This window comes from Mirounga angustirostris, unplaced genomic scaffold, assembly GCF_029215605.1.
Source record: "Mirounga angustirostris isolate CCGP_5_RB_7025 unplaced genomic scaffold, mMirAng1.0.hap1 SCAF_1, whole genome shotgun sequence".
Taxonomy (NCBI): domain Eukaryota; kingdom Metazoa; phylum Chordata; class Mammalia; order Carnivora; family Phocidae; genus Mirounga; species Mirounga angustirostris.
In genome coordinates, this window is record NW_026991709.1 from 129,266,781 (window position 1) to 129,281,871 (window position 15,091).

The 15,091-nt window shown below is 36.9% G+C and overlaps 1 protein-coding gene across 2 annotated transcripts in view; it reads left to right on the top strand.

Moving 5' to 3' along the window:
- Positions 1-886: 886 nt before the first annotated feature.
- Positions 887-15,091, top strand: part of CAPN7 (calpain 7) — a 40,605-nt gene continuing 26,400 nt past the window's right edge. The window contains exons 1-6 of one of the 2 annotated variants that reach the window (XM_045903814.3): positions 887-1,599; positions 4,522-4,630; positions 9,211-9,368; positions 10,251-10,318; positions 12,261-12,461; positions 13,822-13,908. In XM_045903814.3, the coding sequence (XP_045759770.1) occupies positions 1,498-1,599; positions 4,522-4,630; positions 9,211-9,368; positions 10,251-10,318; positions 12,261-12,461; positions 13,822-13,908 (725 nt within the window). In that variant the 5' untranslated portion in view covers positions 887-1,497. The remainder of the gene's footprint in view (positions 1,600-4,521; positions 4,631-9,210; positions 9,369-10,250; positions 10,319-12,260; positions 12,462-13,821; positions 13,909-15,091) is intronic. The other variant, XM_045903812.3, reaches the window with a different exon arrangement.

Here is a 15,091-nt window from a genome sequence, read left to right on the forward strand (position 1 = left end):
GTGTGGTTTTTTTTTTTTTTTTACAACAGCTCAGTTAGATGTTATTAATTTCACTAAATGTGAGGGGTTAAAGAAACTAAGAAACGAGACTCCCATTTAAATACAGACCATGACTAAAATAAATTTTTTTATTAAGGTACCGTTAAGAAAAAAATTAGATCACACATTTAAAATGTAGAGTTTAGGGACACCTGGGAGGCTGGTCAGTTGGGCCACACTGACTCTCGCTTTCTGCTGGGGTCATGATCTGGGGGGGCATGAGAACAAGCTCTGGCTCCCTCTGCTCTTTCCCCTCACACCATGCTTTCTCTCTCAAATAAATTAAAAAAGAAATCTTTGTAAAATTCAATTAAAAATTAAAAACAATAAAACATAGCATTTAATGGGTTTCCACAAACGTATATATTTTGGCGTCATCACCAAGACATAAAACATTTCTATTACCCTAGAAGTTTCTCTTGTATCCCCCCTCAACCATTGATCTCATTTCTAACATTACTGGTTAGATTTGTCTTTAATAGTGTTTCTTATAAACAGAATTATGCAGTATGTACTGTGTCTTTCTGCTTTGAATTATCATGATTCAATTTTGACTTTCAGCCATATTGTGGTGCCTATCACCAGTTCATTTTTATTATTGTTGAATTCAGAGTTTTAAGGGAAAAGATATTAATCAGATAATCACCTAATTAAGTGGTTAATTACAATAGCATTAAGTTGACTAAAGGATAAGTACAGGTGAAGATATATTACCTTGTTTGTTGACAATTCAACCAAGATCATACATGGGGGGCAGGGGTATATAAGAGTACGATCCAGTATGTGGAAAATAAATTAAAGGGTATCTTAAAAGAATCCTATGCCCTTATTTTACGTCCCCACTTTTTAAAAAGTCAGTCCAGATGGAAAGTGTTATTCCATGGCCCTTTATACCTCCCCTTTACACACCGGAGAGAAAAAGTCTCCGTACGGCGCATGCGCCGCGCCCACCAAGTGTTGTGCGCAACAGCTGCCGTAGGCATTTCCACATCCGCGCAAACTGCGGAGAAGTCTGCGGCTCGGACTTGACTCTGCTTTTCGCCTACCCAATCCCGGGAGCCATGGCGGTCACGCGCGCGCCGGCACCCAGCAGGCCAGGCCCCGCCCATCACACACGTACTCCCACGAGCCCGGCCTTTGCCGCCCCATCTCCGGAGAAACTCCCGAGGAGCAGCCTGCGACTGCGCAGTGGAGCCGGTGGGCGGGGCGGGGAAATGCGGTTGCCGGGATGTGGGGCAGCCCCACAGGCTGGGAGCTGGACCGGAGATTAGGAGGCGCCGCGTTGTAGCGGGCCCTGGCCGGGAAGGCCGGCTCCCTTCCCTCAGCCATCGAAAATAAACTTTGCTGCTCTTTTCGGGGCGTTCTCGGGTCCGTCTCCCGGCGGCGCCGCTGTCGGTGAAGAGCTTTCGTGCGTCAGGGCTTCCCTCCTTCCCTCCGCCGGTGCGGGGCCTCGGCGCCATGGACGCCACGGCGCTGGAGCGGGACGCCGTGCAGTTCGCCCGGCTGGCGGTGCAGCGCGACCAGGAAGGTCGCTATTCCGAGGCGGTGTTTTACTACAAGGTAGGGCAGAGGACCGCAGCACCTGGAGAGGCCAGGGGGCGGGTGCAGGTGCGGCGGCGGCCCGGCCTTCTGGGCTTTGCTGTTCCTCTTCCTGCTCTGCTGCTCTCCTTTTCGAGGGAGAGGCGACCCGGCTGCTGCCACGGTGGGGAGGTGTGGTCGAGGTCGGGAGCCTCCACTTCTCTGGTTACGGTCTTCAGTGGCAGACGTCCACCGCTGAGCTACTTACGGCAGCAGTAGTTCGGTGTGGCTAGTTAAGTGACTAATTCTCGCTGTCACTTGGCTCTGACTTATGGCTTGTGGGAAGTGGTCTCTGATACACACTAAAATAATGCACGTTCGTTGAAGAAAATAAGGTTTTAAAAAAGAGTAACACGTCTCTTATCTTGGCATTTAATACATCTGTGCTGCTTTTTCTACGCGTATTTACATTCGCAGCTTTGAAAACATTTGAGTGTAGTTGACACACAATGTTACGTTAGTTTCAAGGGAACAACATAGTGATTCAACTTCTCTATACGTAAGACAAACTTGGATTGTACCGTTTATACTACTTTTAACCTGTTCTTTGTATTTGAGCTTTTAAAAACTCATTAAAGTTGCTTGTTTAATATAGTCTTATTAACGACAGATGCGTGGTATTCCATTATGTGAACGTACCATAATTTATTTATAAACTAATGGGCATTTAGGTTCATTCTGATTTTTCAGCATCGTAAGTAATGGTGCAGTTGTTATCTTTATAGATAATGCTTTACACATTTCTTGGCTCTTTCTTTTGGCTGAGTTACTGGGGGCGGAATTATTAAAGAATAGGATCTTCCACAGTCCACTCTGCTCTCCAGTCCTGCGGATTTGCATATACACCCCTCCAGCTCTGTGCCCTCTGCTTCCTTGTGGAGGTAGCTGTATCCTCGTGATTTTGTTCCCCCCACCCCCTTTTTTTAAAAAAAGGAAAAGAATGTCAGGCTTTGATAATAGCGGAGTAGTAAAATTTTTTTATATAAACGTATATGCGGTCAGTAAGGTATGATTTGTATTTCTCAGATTATATTATATTGCCTTCATTTTATAACCTATATTTAGAGACTTTTGGTGTGTTTCATAATCATTTCTTTTGGACTTTTTGAGGAAAGTTTCGTGAAGGTAGTATTTCTTTAAAAGTAAAATTCCATGTGTTTGAGTTTTGTGAAATAACTGACAAATATTCATAGGTTAAAATAGTGCCACATAAAATAGCTTTGTGTAAAGCAAAAGAAAATACTACGCGGTGCCTCTTGTTTTGCTGTGCCATTGCATGCATGTGATTATGAAGAATTTTTTTTTATCCTTGAGAAAGTCAGAAAAGTGTTTGTGCTTCTAGAACTGTTTATATAAACTTTACCAGATCTTTAGCATTTTTCGGTCTTCATTACTGTTCTATGAGGGATTCTTTAATTGTCATTTTCAAATATAAATTAAATGAGTAAAATAAGATTGATACCAGCAATTATTTAGTTGGCTTTATTTCTTTTAAGCAAGATAATTATTTGAATGTCAGTATTTACATCAAGGTAATTGGAGATGTGAAATATATATATATATAAACTATCAGTATTTAGATAATAGTACATAATAAAAAATATTTAATGTTTACGTGGAACACTACATCAAAAACTAATGATGTGATGTATGGTGATTAATGTAACATAATAAAAAAAATGAATCACTATGTTGTACACCTGAAACTAATGTAACATTTTGTGTCAACTATATTCAAATAAAAAATATTTTAAAAAGAAAAAAAAATGTTTACATGTAAAGTTATATTTTCCTCCCATGAAATGTCTGAGTTACAGAATCTGAGAATATCCTCTTTCCTATTCCCACAGCCTTTCAATGAATTTTCATTTCATTTCATTCAATTTCAGACTCTTTTTACTGATTTTGTTAAGTTCAGTGAAACAACTCCTGCTCCAACAACTGGATTCAAAAAGTTAAATATTCAGTAGATGGCTGGCTTCTTTGGATCCATCATGCATCAGCCTCTGTAAAGTGCACATGCTTAGGTTATTGCTGAGAAGGTGTTTTTACTTTGGAGAAATCTCTCAGTGGTCCTTCTCGCTGTAACACTGGTAACCTGTTATCCTAGAATGGTGATGGGGAGAGTGAGGCTCTTTCTTCCTCACTAGCCACAGCATAAGTGGCTGTGGGAGTATTAGAAAAACTGGATGATGAATCCAGGTTTTCTTAATTGAAATAAGTTTATTTCATACAACTGAAATCTGCTTTAAAATGTGTCACCCTTTGGCAATATTTTCTATGGAGAAGAAGATTTTCTTTCCACTGTGAGATATTTAGCCTTTATAATTTTTTTTTTAATTTTATTTTTAAGTACTCTCTACACTCAGTGTGGGGTTCAAACTTAAAACCTTGAGATCAAGAGTCTAATACTCTACTAACTGAGCCAGCCAGGCACCTTGACCTTTATAATTTATTATAATCTTCCTTTGACATTTAATTTTATTTGTTATCATTAACCAATTGACTATTTTTATTATTATTAACCAATAGTAACGAGTATTATTATTATATACCTGTCCTTATGCTTTTCAGGCTCAATTCATATTTTCAAGGTATATGATTTTAAGTCTGACCTATTGCGTAAAGAAAAAGGAAAGCAAAAGACATGTGAGCTAAAGCTATTCTAAGAAAATGTTTATAATCTCTTGTATTTGAGTTTGTAAATTTTCAACAGTATGAGAAAATTGAGAGTATTGAGAACTGAAGAAAAGGTGTTGGAGGGTTATATAACCTTCTTGGTACTGTCTTAAAGACATTCTTATTTTATAGTTCATAGACAGCAATAGTGAGTTACGAAGTGGTAGAGAAAATTCAGATTGTAATTCATCTGTTAGATTCCTTTGATTTTTTTTCTTTTTTTAGGAAGCTGCACAAGCCTTAATTTATGCTGAGATGGCAGGATCAGGCCTAGAACATATTCAAGAAAAAATAAATGAGTACCTGGAAAGAGTTCAGGCTTTGTATTCAGCAGGTTAGTAAAGGACTACTAAACTTACCATTTTTTTTTTCTTCTCTCTCATCACATCCTTTCCCCCTATGTTTCTCTTTCTTTTTTTTTAAATTTTTATTATTGAAAAAAGTTGACATACGGTGTTATATTAGTCCCTAGTGTTTCTCTTTCCTTTTCCTTTTCATCTTTAGATCTTGATCTTCACTCTTGCTGCTCATTCCTTTTTTGGTAATCATGTCTTTAAAAGTCATAGTGTGGCAGGAAGGGAAAAATGAAGGGGGGGAAATCGGAGGGGGAGACGAACCATGAGAGACTATGAACTCTGAGAAACAAACTGAGGGTTCTAGAGGGGAGGGGGGTGGGGGGATGGGTTAGCCTGGTGATGGGTATTAAAGAGGGCACATACTGAATGGAGCACTGGGTGTTATACACAAACAATGAATCATGGAACACTACATCAAAAACTAATGATGTAATGTATGGTGATTAACATAACATAATAAAATTTTTTAAAAAGTCATAGTGTGGAAATAAGTGATAAATCTGTTAATAGGAACCTTACGAATAATATAGTCTAATCTCCTAATTTCCCAGGGGTACAGAGATAATGAATTATATACATTCAAACTGTATCATTGTCAGAGTCAGGATTAGGACCCTGTTAAAGTCTACTTTTTCAATATCTGTCACATGCTGTCTCCTGATATTAAGATTAAATGACTACAGTTGACCCTTAAACGACAGGGATTTGAGCTGTGCAGGTCCACTTACATGCAGATTTTTTTTTGAAGATTTTATTTATTTGCGAGAGAGGGAGAGAACACAAGGAGGTAGAGGGGCAGAAGGAGAAAGACAAGGAGACTCCTCGCTGAGCAGGGAGCCCACCATTGTAGGGCTCCATCCCAGGACCCCGGAATCATGATGTGAACCGAAGGCAGACACTTAACCGACTGAGCCACCCAGGCACTCCTACGTGCAGATTTTTTACAGTACTGTAAATGTATTTTTTCTTCTTTATGATTTTCTTAATATTTTCTTTTGTCTAGCTTACTTTATCATAAGAATATAATATATAACACACATAGAAAATATGTGTTAATCAACTTAGGTTATTGGTAAGGCTTCTAGTAGGCTATTAGTAGTTAAGTTTTGGGGGAGTCAAAGTTAATATGCAGATTTCCGTCAGCGCCACTAATCCCCCACATTGTTCAAGAGCCGTCTTTACTTCCCTTTAGTGTTAAAGACTTCAGCAGTATGTTCATGGTCTCTTCTATATCCGTATCCTCAACCTCAAGACCTTAGCTAAACTCTTTTTTTAAAACCATATCTTGGAAAGCAACATGTAAGTAGAGACCTGGAACGACTTGTATTTATTTTTGTAAACAGCATGGCAAATGTCATGAAACAAGTACACAGGCTTAGTGATCACAGTTTTGTTAGAAGTATGTGGCTGCTGTCAAAATCTGCTCTTGACGTGGATAGAAAAGAAAATGATCACCTACTGGCATTTTGTTTTAGAAATGCATTTTTCTCACTGCGTTCTTTTTAACCCTTTTTTACTGTGGCTATATAATAAAGCCAGAAGCAGCTTAGAGGACTCTTTATTCAGCATTGCCTAATGGACTTAGTGTTACTTTTTACCACTCATTCTGAATAGATAAGAGCAGTTATAAGCACATCATTAGGAAAAAGTAGATTCCATCATTGGATTTCTTGTTAGAACGATACCCTTAAGGATGAGATAGTTTAGTTTAAGACAGTGCCCAGAAATTGGATGTATTGGAAAGTGAACTGCCTGTGTAGCACGGCCTCAGCTGATAGAAAGTTATATTGATTCAGGTATCCAAAATACCATGTAATTCAACGTAACTCCATTTTCCCAGCCAAATACATTTATAAAATATTTACAAAGGTGATATTTAGGCACGGAATGTAACAGCTCTCATCTCTTGAGAAATAAAGTTCCAGAAGGATTTTTAAAGCATAGCATACCTTAATTGTATTGCCAGCTTTTTGACCCATTATGTTCAACCTATGGAGTGTAATCTGTAGAGAATTAAATGGTTTCTTTAGCATTTCAGGCAATGTTTAAAACAAATTTTGCTGATAGACTCTTGAGAGTTAAGTTGATTTCTGAGTGGGGAAGGGTAACACAGTTTGAAATTCACCAGTGTAGTATAAAGAGCTCAAGACCTAGAATTACAAGATCTTGTAGCTTATAGCTACAAAACCTAGGCTAGATCAGTCATTCTCACTGGGAACAGTTTTGCACCTCGCAAGATTTTTGGTTTTTAGATTAGGGAGAAGTGGGGAGTATACTATGGCATCCAGTTGGGTAGAGGTCAGGAATCTTATTAAAAATCCTCCAATGCACAGGTCAGTCTACAGCAAAGAATTATCCAGCTGAACATGTTAGTAGTATGAGGCTGAGAAACCCTGGGCTATATATTTTTTGGGGGGGAGGGGGCTATATATTTTAATGTTTTGAGCTTTTGTGTCTTCATTTTGTAAATGGTAGATTAGCACATACTTCAGAGAGGTGTTTCTGAGAGTTAAAGTTCTAAAAGGTCACCACCATATCTTTAAGAGACAAAATATAAAGCTTTTTTTTTTTTAATAACAGCTTTATAGAGATATAATTCATGTACCATAAAATTCACCTTACTAGAGTATACAATTCAGTGGTTTTTAGTATGTTTCCTCTTATCCATTAGCAGTCATTCCCCATTCCTCCCACCCTCTATCCTCTTAACAGCCACTAACCTATTTTCTATCTCCCTGGAGTTGCCTATTTTGGACAGCTCATGTAAATAGAATCATCTAATTTGTGGCCTTTGGGGTTTGGCTTTTTTCATTTAACATAATGTTTTCAAGATTTATCCATGTTGTAGTATGTATCAATACTTCATTCCTTTTTATGGCTGAATAATAGTGCCGTCATATCAATATACTATATGTTGTTTATCCATTCATCAGTTGATGGACATTGGCTTGTTTCCACCTTTTGGCTGTTAATGAATAATACTGCTTTGAACGTTCGTATATATGTTTTTGTGTGGACATGGGTTTTTAGTTCTCTTTCTCTTTGATACATGCCCAGGAGTGAAATTGCTGGGTCATATGGTAGCTTGATATCTAATTTTTCGAGGAACTGCTGAACTGTCTTCCGAAGTGGCAACACCATTTTACATTTCCATCAGCAATATATGAGGGTTTCATTTCCTTCACATCCTTATCAACATTTGTTATTTTCTGTCTTTTGTAATTTTAGCCACCCAAGTGGGTGTAAAGGTGGCATCTTAGGTTTTGATATGCATTTCCCTGCTGGCTAATGTTGTTGAGCATCTTCTCATGGGCCAATTGGCCATTTGAATATCTTCTTTGGAAAAATGGTTATACAGACTCTTTGCCCATTATGTAAGTCAGGGTTCTCCAGAGAAAAAGAACCAGTAGAATATATATAAAGAGATTTTATATAAGGAATTGGCTTATAATGGAACCTCATTATGGAGGCTAAGAAGTCCCACACTCTGCAGTCTGCAAGCAGGAATGACCCAAGAAAGCCAGTGGTATAGTTTATTTAGTCCAAGTCCAAAGGCCTGATGAGCAGGGGAGTTGATGGTGTAAGACCCAAGTCCCAAGGGCAGGAAAAGACCAAAAAAAAAAAAAAAAAAAAAAAAAACAGTCTGGCAGAGAAGGCAAATTCTCCCTTCCTCTGCCTTTTTGTTCTGTTCAGTCCCTCAGTGGATTAGGTGATACCCACCCATATCGGGGAGGACAGTCTGCTTTTACTACCAATTCAAAGGTTAATTTCATTCAGAATCACTCTCTTAGACATACCTAGAAGTCATGTCTAGCCAAGTATCTGGGTACCCAGTAAAGTTGACACAAGTTGACATGATTGCTCACCACACTCATTTTCAAAATTGGAATTGTCTTTTTATTGTTTACTTGTAAGAGATCTTTGTATATAATCTTGATACAGGTCCCTTATTGATATATACCTTTATATTAAAAACAAATACTTATTTCAAAGAACAGTAAAAATATGTGATTATTTAATCTGGACTCAGATGAATGGGAAACAGCAGGAACTTTATCATCAGGGCCTAGGATATTGTATTACACAATTGTCTGTACTGAAAAAAAATTTTTTTTAATTACCTTAAAACATAATTGAGTTTCTTTAGGCTTAACATTTTCTAAGTTTTTTTGTTTTGTTTTTGGGAGTGGGGCCAGGGCTATGTAAGGAGGAGGACTGGTGTTTTATTTTTTTAAAGGAAGAAAGTGCTGGTAAGGAGAGAGAAATTCAGGGGAAATTTTTTTTTCAATAAATAATACATTTTTGGTATTTTTGGTCTCTGGTGTGCATTGTGAGATGAGTCAAACAAATGGGGACTCTTTTTTAGGCCTTAAAATTCAGATTGAAAGGAGTCATTTTTTAAGGATTATTTTTTGACCTTGCTAAGTTTTTTAAATGACAAATTGTAAAGTTTTTATAAAGAGTATCTTAAATATATTAAAATGGTGTGTTGTTTCCTGCATATATAAGTACATATATAGGTAATAATTTCATCTATATGGCTTTCTTCCTGTCCTAGTTCAGTCAAAGAGTGCTGGTCCTTTGAAATCAAAACATCAGTTGGACTTAGAACGTGCTCATTTCCTTGTTACTCAAGCTTTTGATGAAGATGAAAAAGGGAATGTTGAAGATGCTATAGAATTGTATACTGAAGCCGTAGATCTCTGTCTGAAAACCGTATGTATAGCTACTAGTTAAATTTGATGGAATTATGCTAAGAAATTTCTCTTACTAGTGAATTTTATTTAACAATTCCTTAAAGAAAAATAATTATAAATATAATTGTTACTCTTCATTAAAAGATGAAGAACAGAAAACTAATGATGGGTTTTAAACCTCTTGTTAAAAAATTGACAGTAGTAAGATTGAGTCATTAGGCAATGGTTTTTTTAATTATAGGTATTATTTTTTTAACCTGTTTAAACCCATATACCTAAAATTAACTTATTACAGGAAGAACTCATTACAAATCTATGAATTTAAAATAAACCTCCCCCTTCTTAAAAAATCTCTTACATTTAAAAATAAGGTGGTGGTTTGGGAGAGCTTTATTGATTTGCAGTGTAAAATCTGTATGCTGAGTGGCTTTTACTGCTTCCTGAGGACCCTGGTTGGAACAGCTAAGTTTAGGGGCTCTAGTGCATAAGAGCAGTGCATTTGACAGGAATGTGAGGTGAAATGATAGAGAGTGGTGTTCTCAGTATTGTCAGAGGACTGACTGCCTTTTTGTTCAGGGAAACCATCTTGCCTGATTTCTGGAGGTAAGTGCTGGTCTCCTCAGTTTCCTGCTGCTCAGTTTCCATGGCGCCATGTTCTTACAGTTGTGGTTCATTTACCACATGAAGTGGTCTTCAGGTTTACCTCAATGTCAGGTTTTCAACACTATTTTAAATATACCTTTAAGGATGAAAACAAATTGTCATCTTTTTTTATTCTCTCATTATTTATGTATATATATTATATATAAAATATATTGCATTATAAGTTTTTTGCTTAGAAATATGAATCAAGCAAAGAAAAAAATTATGCTTCAGAATGTCTGTCTTTCTTTCTCTTAAGTCTTATGAAACTGCTGATAAAACTCTGCAAAATAAACTGAAACAGTTGGCTCGACAGGCACTAGATAGGTGAGTTTTGGTCACTCAAGTTCTTATCCATGGATAGCAGTGAACTATGTTACTTAAATTTGACAAATTTCTCTAAATATGTATAGAGTTCGTAGTAACAAACCTCCATCTTTAAGCTGAGATCTAGAGCAAGTCTACCTTCTTCCTCTGGGTGAATTTATTCCTCTCTAGTTCCCTGCTTTAAACTCAATAAATAACAAATCAGCCAAGACCTGTTTTATTTAGTTTTTGCTATGTGTAAAACAATGATTATGGTGTTTGAAGTGGAAGACTTCCTTCTGTTGTGTAACACCAGATTTCTGGGGAGAACTTCCAGAGAGCCTTCCAGAGCTACTATTAAAAGTAGAGAAATTGAGAATGAGCTGGCCTATAACCATTCACATATCCCAAATTATATAGGGTGTGTAACTCCTTCAACTCTTGGCTCAAATATCCACTTTTCAAAAAAGCCTGCCCTAACCATTTTATTTAAAATGGAACCTCCTCCAGTATTTTCCTCCTGCTTGCCCTAATATTCTTTCCCAAAGCTCTTAACCACTTTCTAAGGCATATGAAAGTTACCAGTTTATCATGTTTGTTATTAATGTCCGTGTTCCTTTAAGCCCCCCAACCCTCCATGTAAACTCTGTGAGTGCAGAGAATTTTGTCTGTTTTGTTCAATGCTGTAACCACCTAGCAGAGTGCCAACATACCGTATGTGCTCAGTAGGTATTTGAGAATGAACAGATTTGCACAAGAGAATTATACCTCTTAAAGAGTGTTATAGATGAAGGAAAAGGATAGAAATTGCATTTTTAGTTACAGTATGAATTAATAAAATTACCTCCTTTTGAGGGTCTGACTTGGTAGCAATACCACCCCCAGCCCTTCTTTTTTTAAATTGAGGTATAACAGTCGTCCTTCCTTTTCATTGTCGTCATCTAACATTTAGTTTGTCTCTCCTGATTCATGAGGATATGGGCACTTAACACATAGTTATCTTATCCATTTTCACGAGTCAGAATCAGAGGTGATGTTTATTACCTGTGTGGATAACCCATCCAGTATCCTCTGAGTGCACCCTAAGCACAGAGGGTTGGGTCAGTCATTGGCTTCTTTGAAGGTCTTTTCAAAATTATGGATCCTCTTTCTAGGAGAAATGTACATAAAATTTTTTTCATGTGCATTTTATGTAATTTCAGAGTGTTAACAAGATTCCTGGAGCTCATATGTGGACCTCAAATTAAGAACTTCTGTTTTTTAGCTCGCTGAACTTTTAACAAAACAAAGCCAAAATTCCCTTGAATATCATGTGAGACATTCCATGATCAACTCTTGCCCCTGGTCTCCTCTCCTTCTGCCTCTTGTTTTTAACTTTTCATAGGGACTTCATCTATTTTTTTGGAAGTTATCTTAACTCGCTATGCTGGTTCATACTTCTGCACATGCTATTCTCTACTTAGAATGCTCCCTCACTCCCCAGGTGGACTTCTCTGCAGCTCAAACATCAATTCAGAATAACCTCCCCCGACTCACTGTCTTTTCTTGGTCATTAAGTTAATATCTTTTGCCGTGTGTTCACTCACATATAATACTTCTAGCATCTGTCACTTTGGATGCAGTTGTCTTTCTTTCCCCCACAAAACTGTGAACACCTTAAAAGCGGAGATTGCATTTTATATTTTCTTGTATCCCCCTTACCTTGCATAGTATCTGACATGCAGTAAGTGCTCAATAATTGCAGTTGATACAGCAATAGTATCAATTAATGTGTATCAGTTGTGAAATACTTATTTTCGGAAGTAGCTTAAGAAGTGAACTGCTGACTGATATGTATGAATCTTATCTACTAATTTTACATTAGGAATGCTTGACTGGTTCTTGAAGTAAATTTTATTTTCTGGAAAGCTTAAATGTGAGAAGAAAAACTAGAACAGTTTTTCTGTACCTCTTTCTATTATAGAGCGGAAGCATTGAGTGAGCCTTTAACAAAACCATTATGCAAAATCAAGTCAACAAATATCAAACCAAAGCCACCTCCAACGAGAGCACATTTTCCACTAGGGACTAGTCCTTTCCTTGAAAGACCTCAACCCTTTATAAGTCCACAGTCATGTGATGCACAAGGACAGAGATATACAGCAGAAGAAATAGAAGTTCTCAGGTAAATCAGTTTATGATTCATTGTAATGAATAATTTTGTTAATATAATCAACACAGGTAATTTAATTTTCATTAGGTTTGCTGAGTTGTAATCACATCTTTGTTATAGTGTGTTGTGCTTTTATTATGAAATTATAAATTATATTGTCATATAGCCCCAACTTGAAATAGTTAAAATGTGTTATAGTATATTTTAGTGTTAGCATTTCTACTAGACATATGTTTTCCTAAAAATCCTAGCATACTTTAAAATCGAGCACTAAAGGTCAAACAGCAGAACAGAGCTGTGGCAGACCACTCATCATCTACGCAGCTAGTAACCAGAGCCCTGATGGGGAGAAAACTGTTACCTTCAAATAGTGTAGGTCTGGGTCAGCAAAGGGAAGCCTGAAGTGGCGAACAGTTTTTACATTTCTTTAAAGGGTTATAAAAGAGAAAACAAAAAAACAGAAGAATATGTGACAGAGACCTCACTGCAAAGCCAAAACGATGTACTGTCTGGTCCTTTTTACAGAACACATTTGCCAACTCAGATACCGGTATGGAAGCAGCCTCAGGGGATATTAAAAATGCAAACAGCAAAGATGAGGAAATCCTTGTGCTTGCATTCTGAGCTGGTGTAGATGGGCTATATCTCTGAGCCAGAGTGGCTGCTCTTCAACTGGAAGAGATCCAAGCTGCTGAGAGCTGTGCAAGTCATGTAGTTGCTCACTTTTAATTTCCTAAAATTGCGCCGAAAGGGTTCCTTCGTTTGGAGCAGCCACCTGAAGGCAGTTTTCTTTTTTTTCCTGCTGAAGATTTTAATTCTTCTAATGTGTCTCCTCTTGCCTGGAAAAATTGCATATGAACCCCCACAACACACAGCAAGACAAAGAAGGGTGGTTTTGGAGCTGAGAGACAGTAATAGTCCAACACTGAGGCTACTCAGCATCCATGTGCTCCTTTCTACACACCTTTGAATTTCATGCTACAACAAAAAAATAATATTTCTACCTAACAGAATTCAGCTATCCTTCATACAGGTGAAAAGTTCTCATCCTCTCAGAAATGAGGATACACAGTCACTCATTTTGTGTCTTGGTGTCAAGGATACTTTCAATACGTTTAGTGCAGGCTTATCTTGAGACCATAGTTTAGTTGTGAAGGATGTAAGTCTTAAAAGAATAAGTCTTACAGAATTGAATCATTTATTTTTTGGTATTCAACGATTTTGTGAAAATTTTATTAAAGATATCAACAACATGAGATTATCATTTTAATTTTATTAAAGTGCCATACTTTGTCATATAAATTTTGAATAAGATCAGTAGTTAAGGTAAACTTGAACATTTACTTTAGATTTTTTTCCTTGTGTTTTGTAGGACAACATCAAAAATAAATGGTATAGAATATGTTCCTTTCATGAGTATTGATCTGAGGGAACGTTTTGCCTATCCAATGCCTTTCTGGTAAGTAAGCACTATTGTACTTTTTACTTCCGAGATGATTTTCGTTTTTCAGTAGTTTTTCCATACTCTGAAATCCAATTTAGCTCATAGCCTTGAAATTAAAATTTGTAATAAAAAAAGTTTGGAAAAGAGGTACAGTTGTGGAAAAAGGTAAGGCAACATAGCAAGAGTATCTGTGTGGGCATTTGCCTGGTAATGGGCACATATGGATCTCCTTTCGCCTACAGTTACACTAGCACAGTACCTGGCACAAAGTAAATATTTGTCAAATTGGTGTTTGAATCACAACAGCAAAGTCAGTAAAGAAAGAATGGAATGGAAAGTGGAATAGAATGGTGACAGTGTCGTTATTTACTAAAAAAAATCCAGTTCAAGAAAGGGTTAATTGTGAAAATGTTGGTTAGCACAGTCTTCTGGAACAGTGGCAGCTTGTGTTAAGCTTGTGTTAAAAATGTTATTTGGTTCATGACTCCCAGCTTCTACTAATTCTAAGGAAATAAAAGTTTGACTAAAGATGTGTTTAATAAGGGTATTCATCAAAGCATCTGTTACAGCAAAAAATTACTGAAACAAACTAAATATCCAACAATATGAGAATGAATAAAGAATGGCATATCTATGTTATTATAGTAAATGCTTATGCTACCAATAAAAAATACATCTTTGAAAGAGGTAGGGAAAATGCTTTCAATATAGTAAATTTAAAAACAGAAAATTTGGATGTTATATGTATATTTTTCTTTCATTTCATGTATTTATAGATAAATAGAAAAAATGATGTAAAGGTACATGTCAGACATTTACAGTGGTTATCTCTAGATAGCAAAACTGGGTGATTTAACTTTTTAAAATTTTTCAAAATTTTTGCAATGAGCATGTTCTATTAGAAAAAAATCAGAGTTGATGTTCATTACATGCCAGTTCTATAAAAGGCTCTGTAAAGAACAAAAGAGCTGCTTTCCCATTTTCTAGTGTTTTGCTGTTCTTAGATGGACAACAGTTCGACTTCTAGCCAGTGAGTTATCAACCTAATTTTTTTCACCCAGGCAACCGTGTGATGCTAGTCACTGATTGGAGTCTAAGAAATTTTTATATCTGAGAAGCTCTATATCATTGATCGATATTAAGGGCACAGATTTCTAGAGCCAAACTGTCCAGTTTTGTATGCTGTATGATGCTTGGC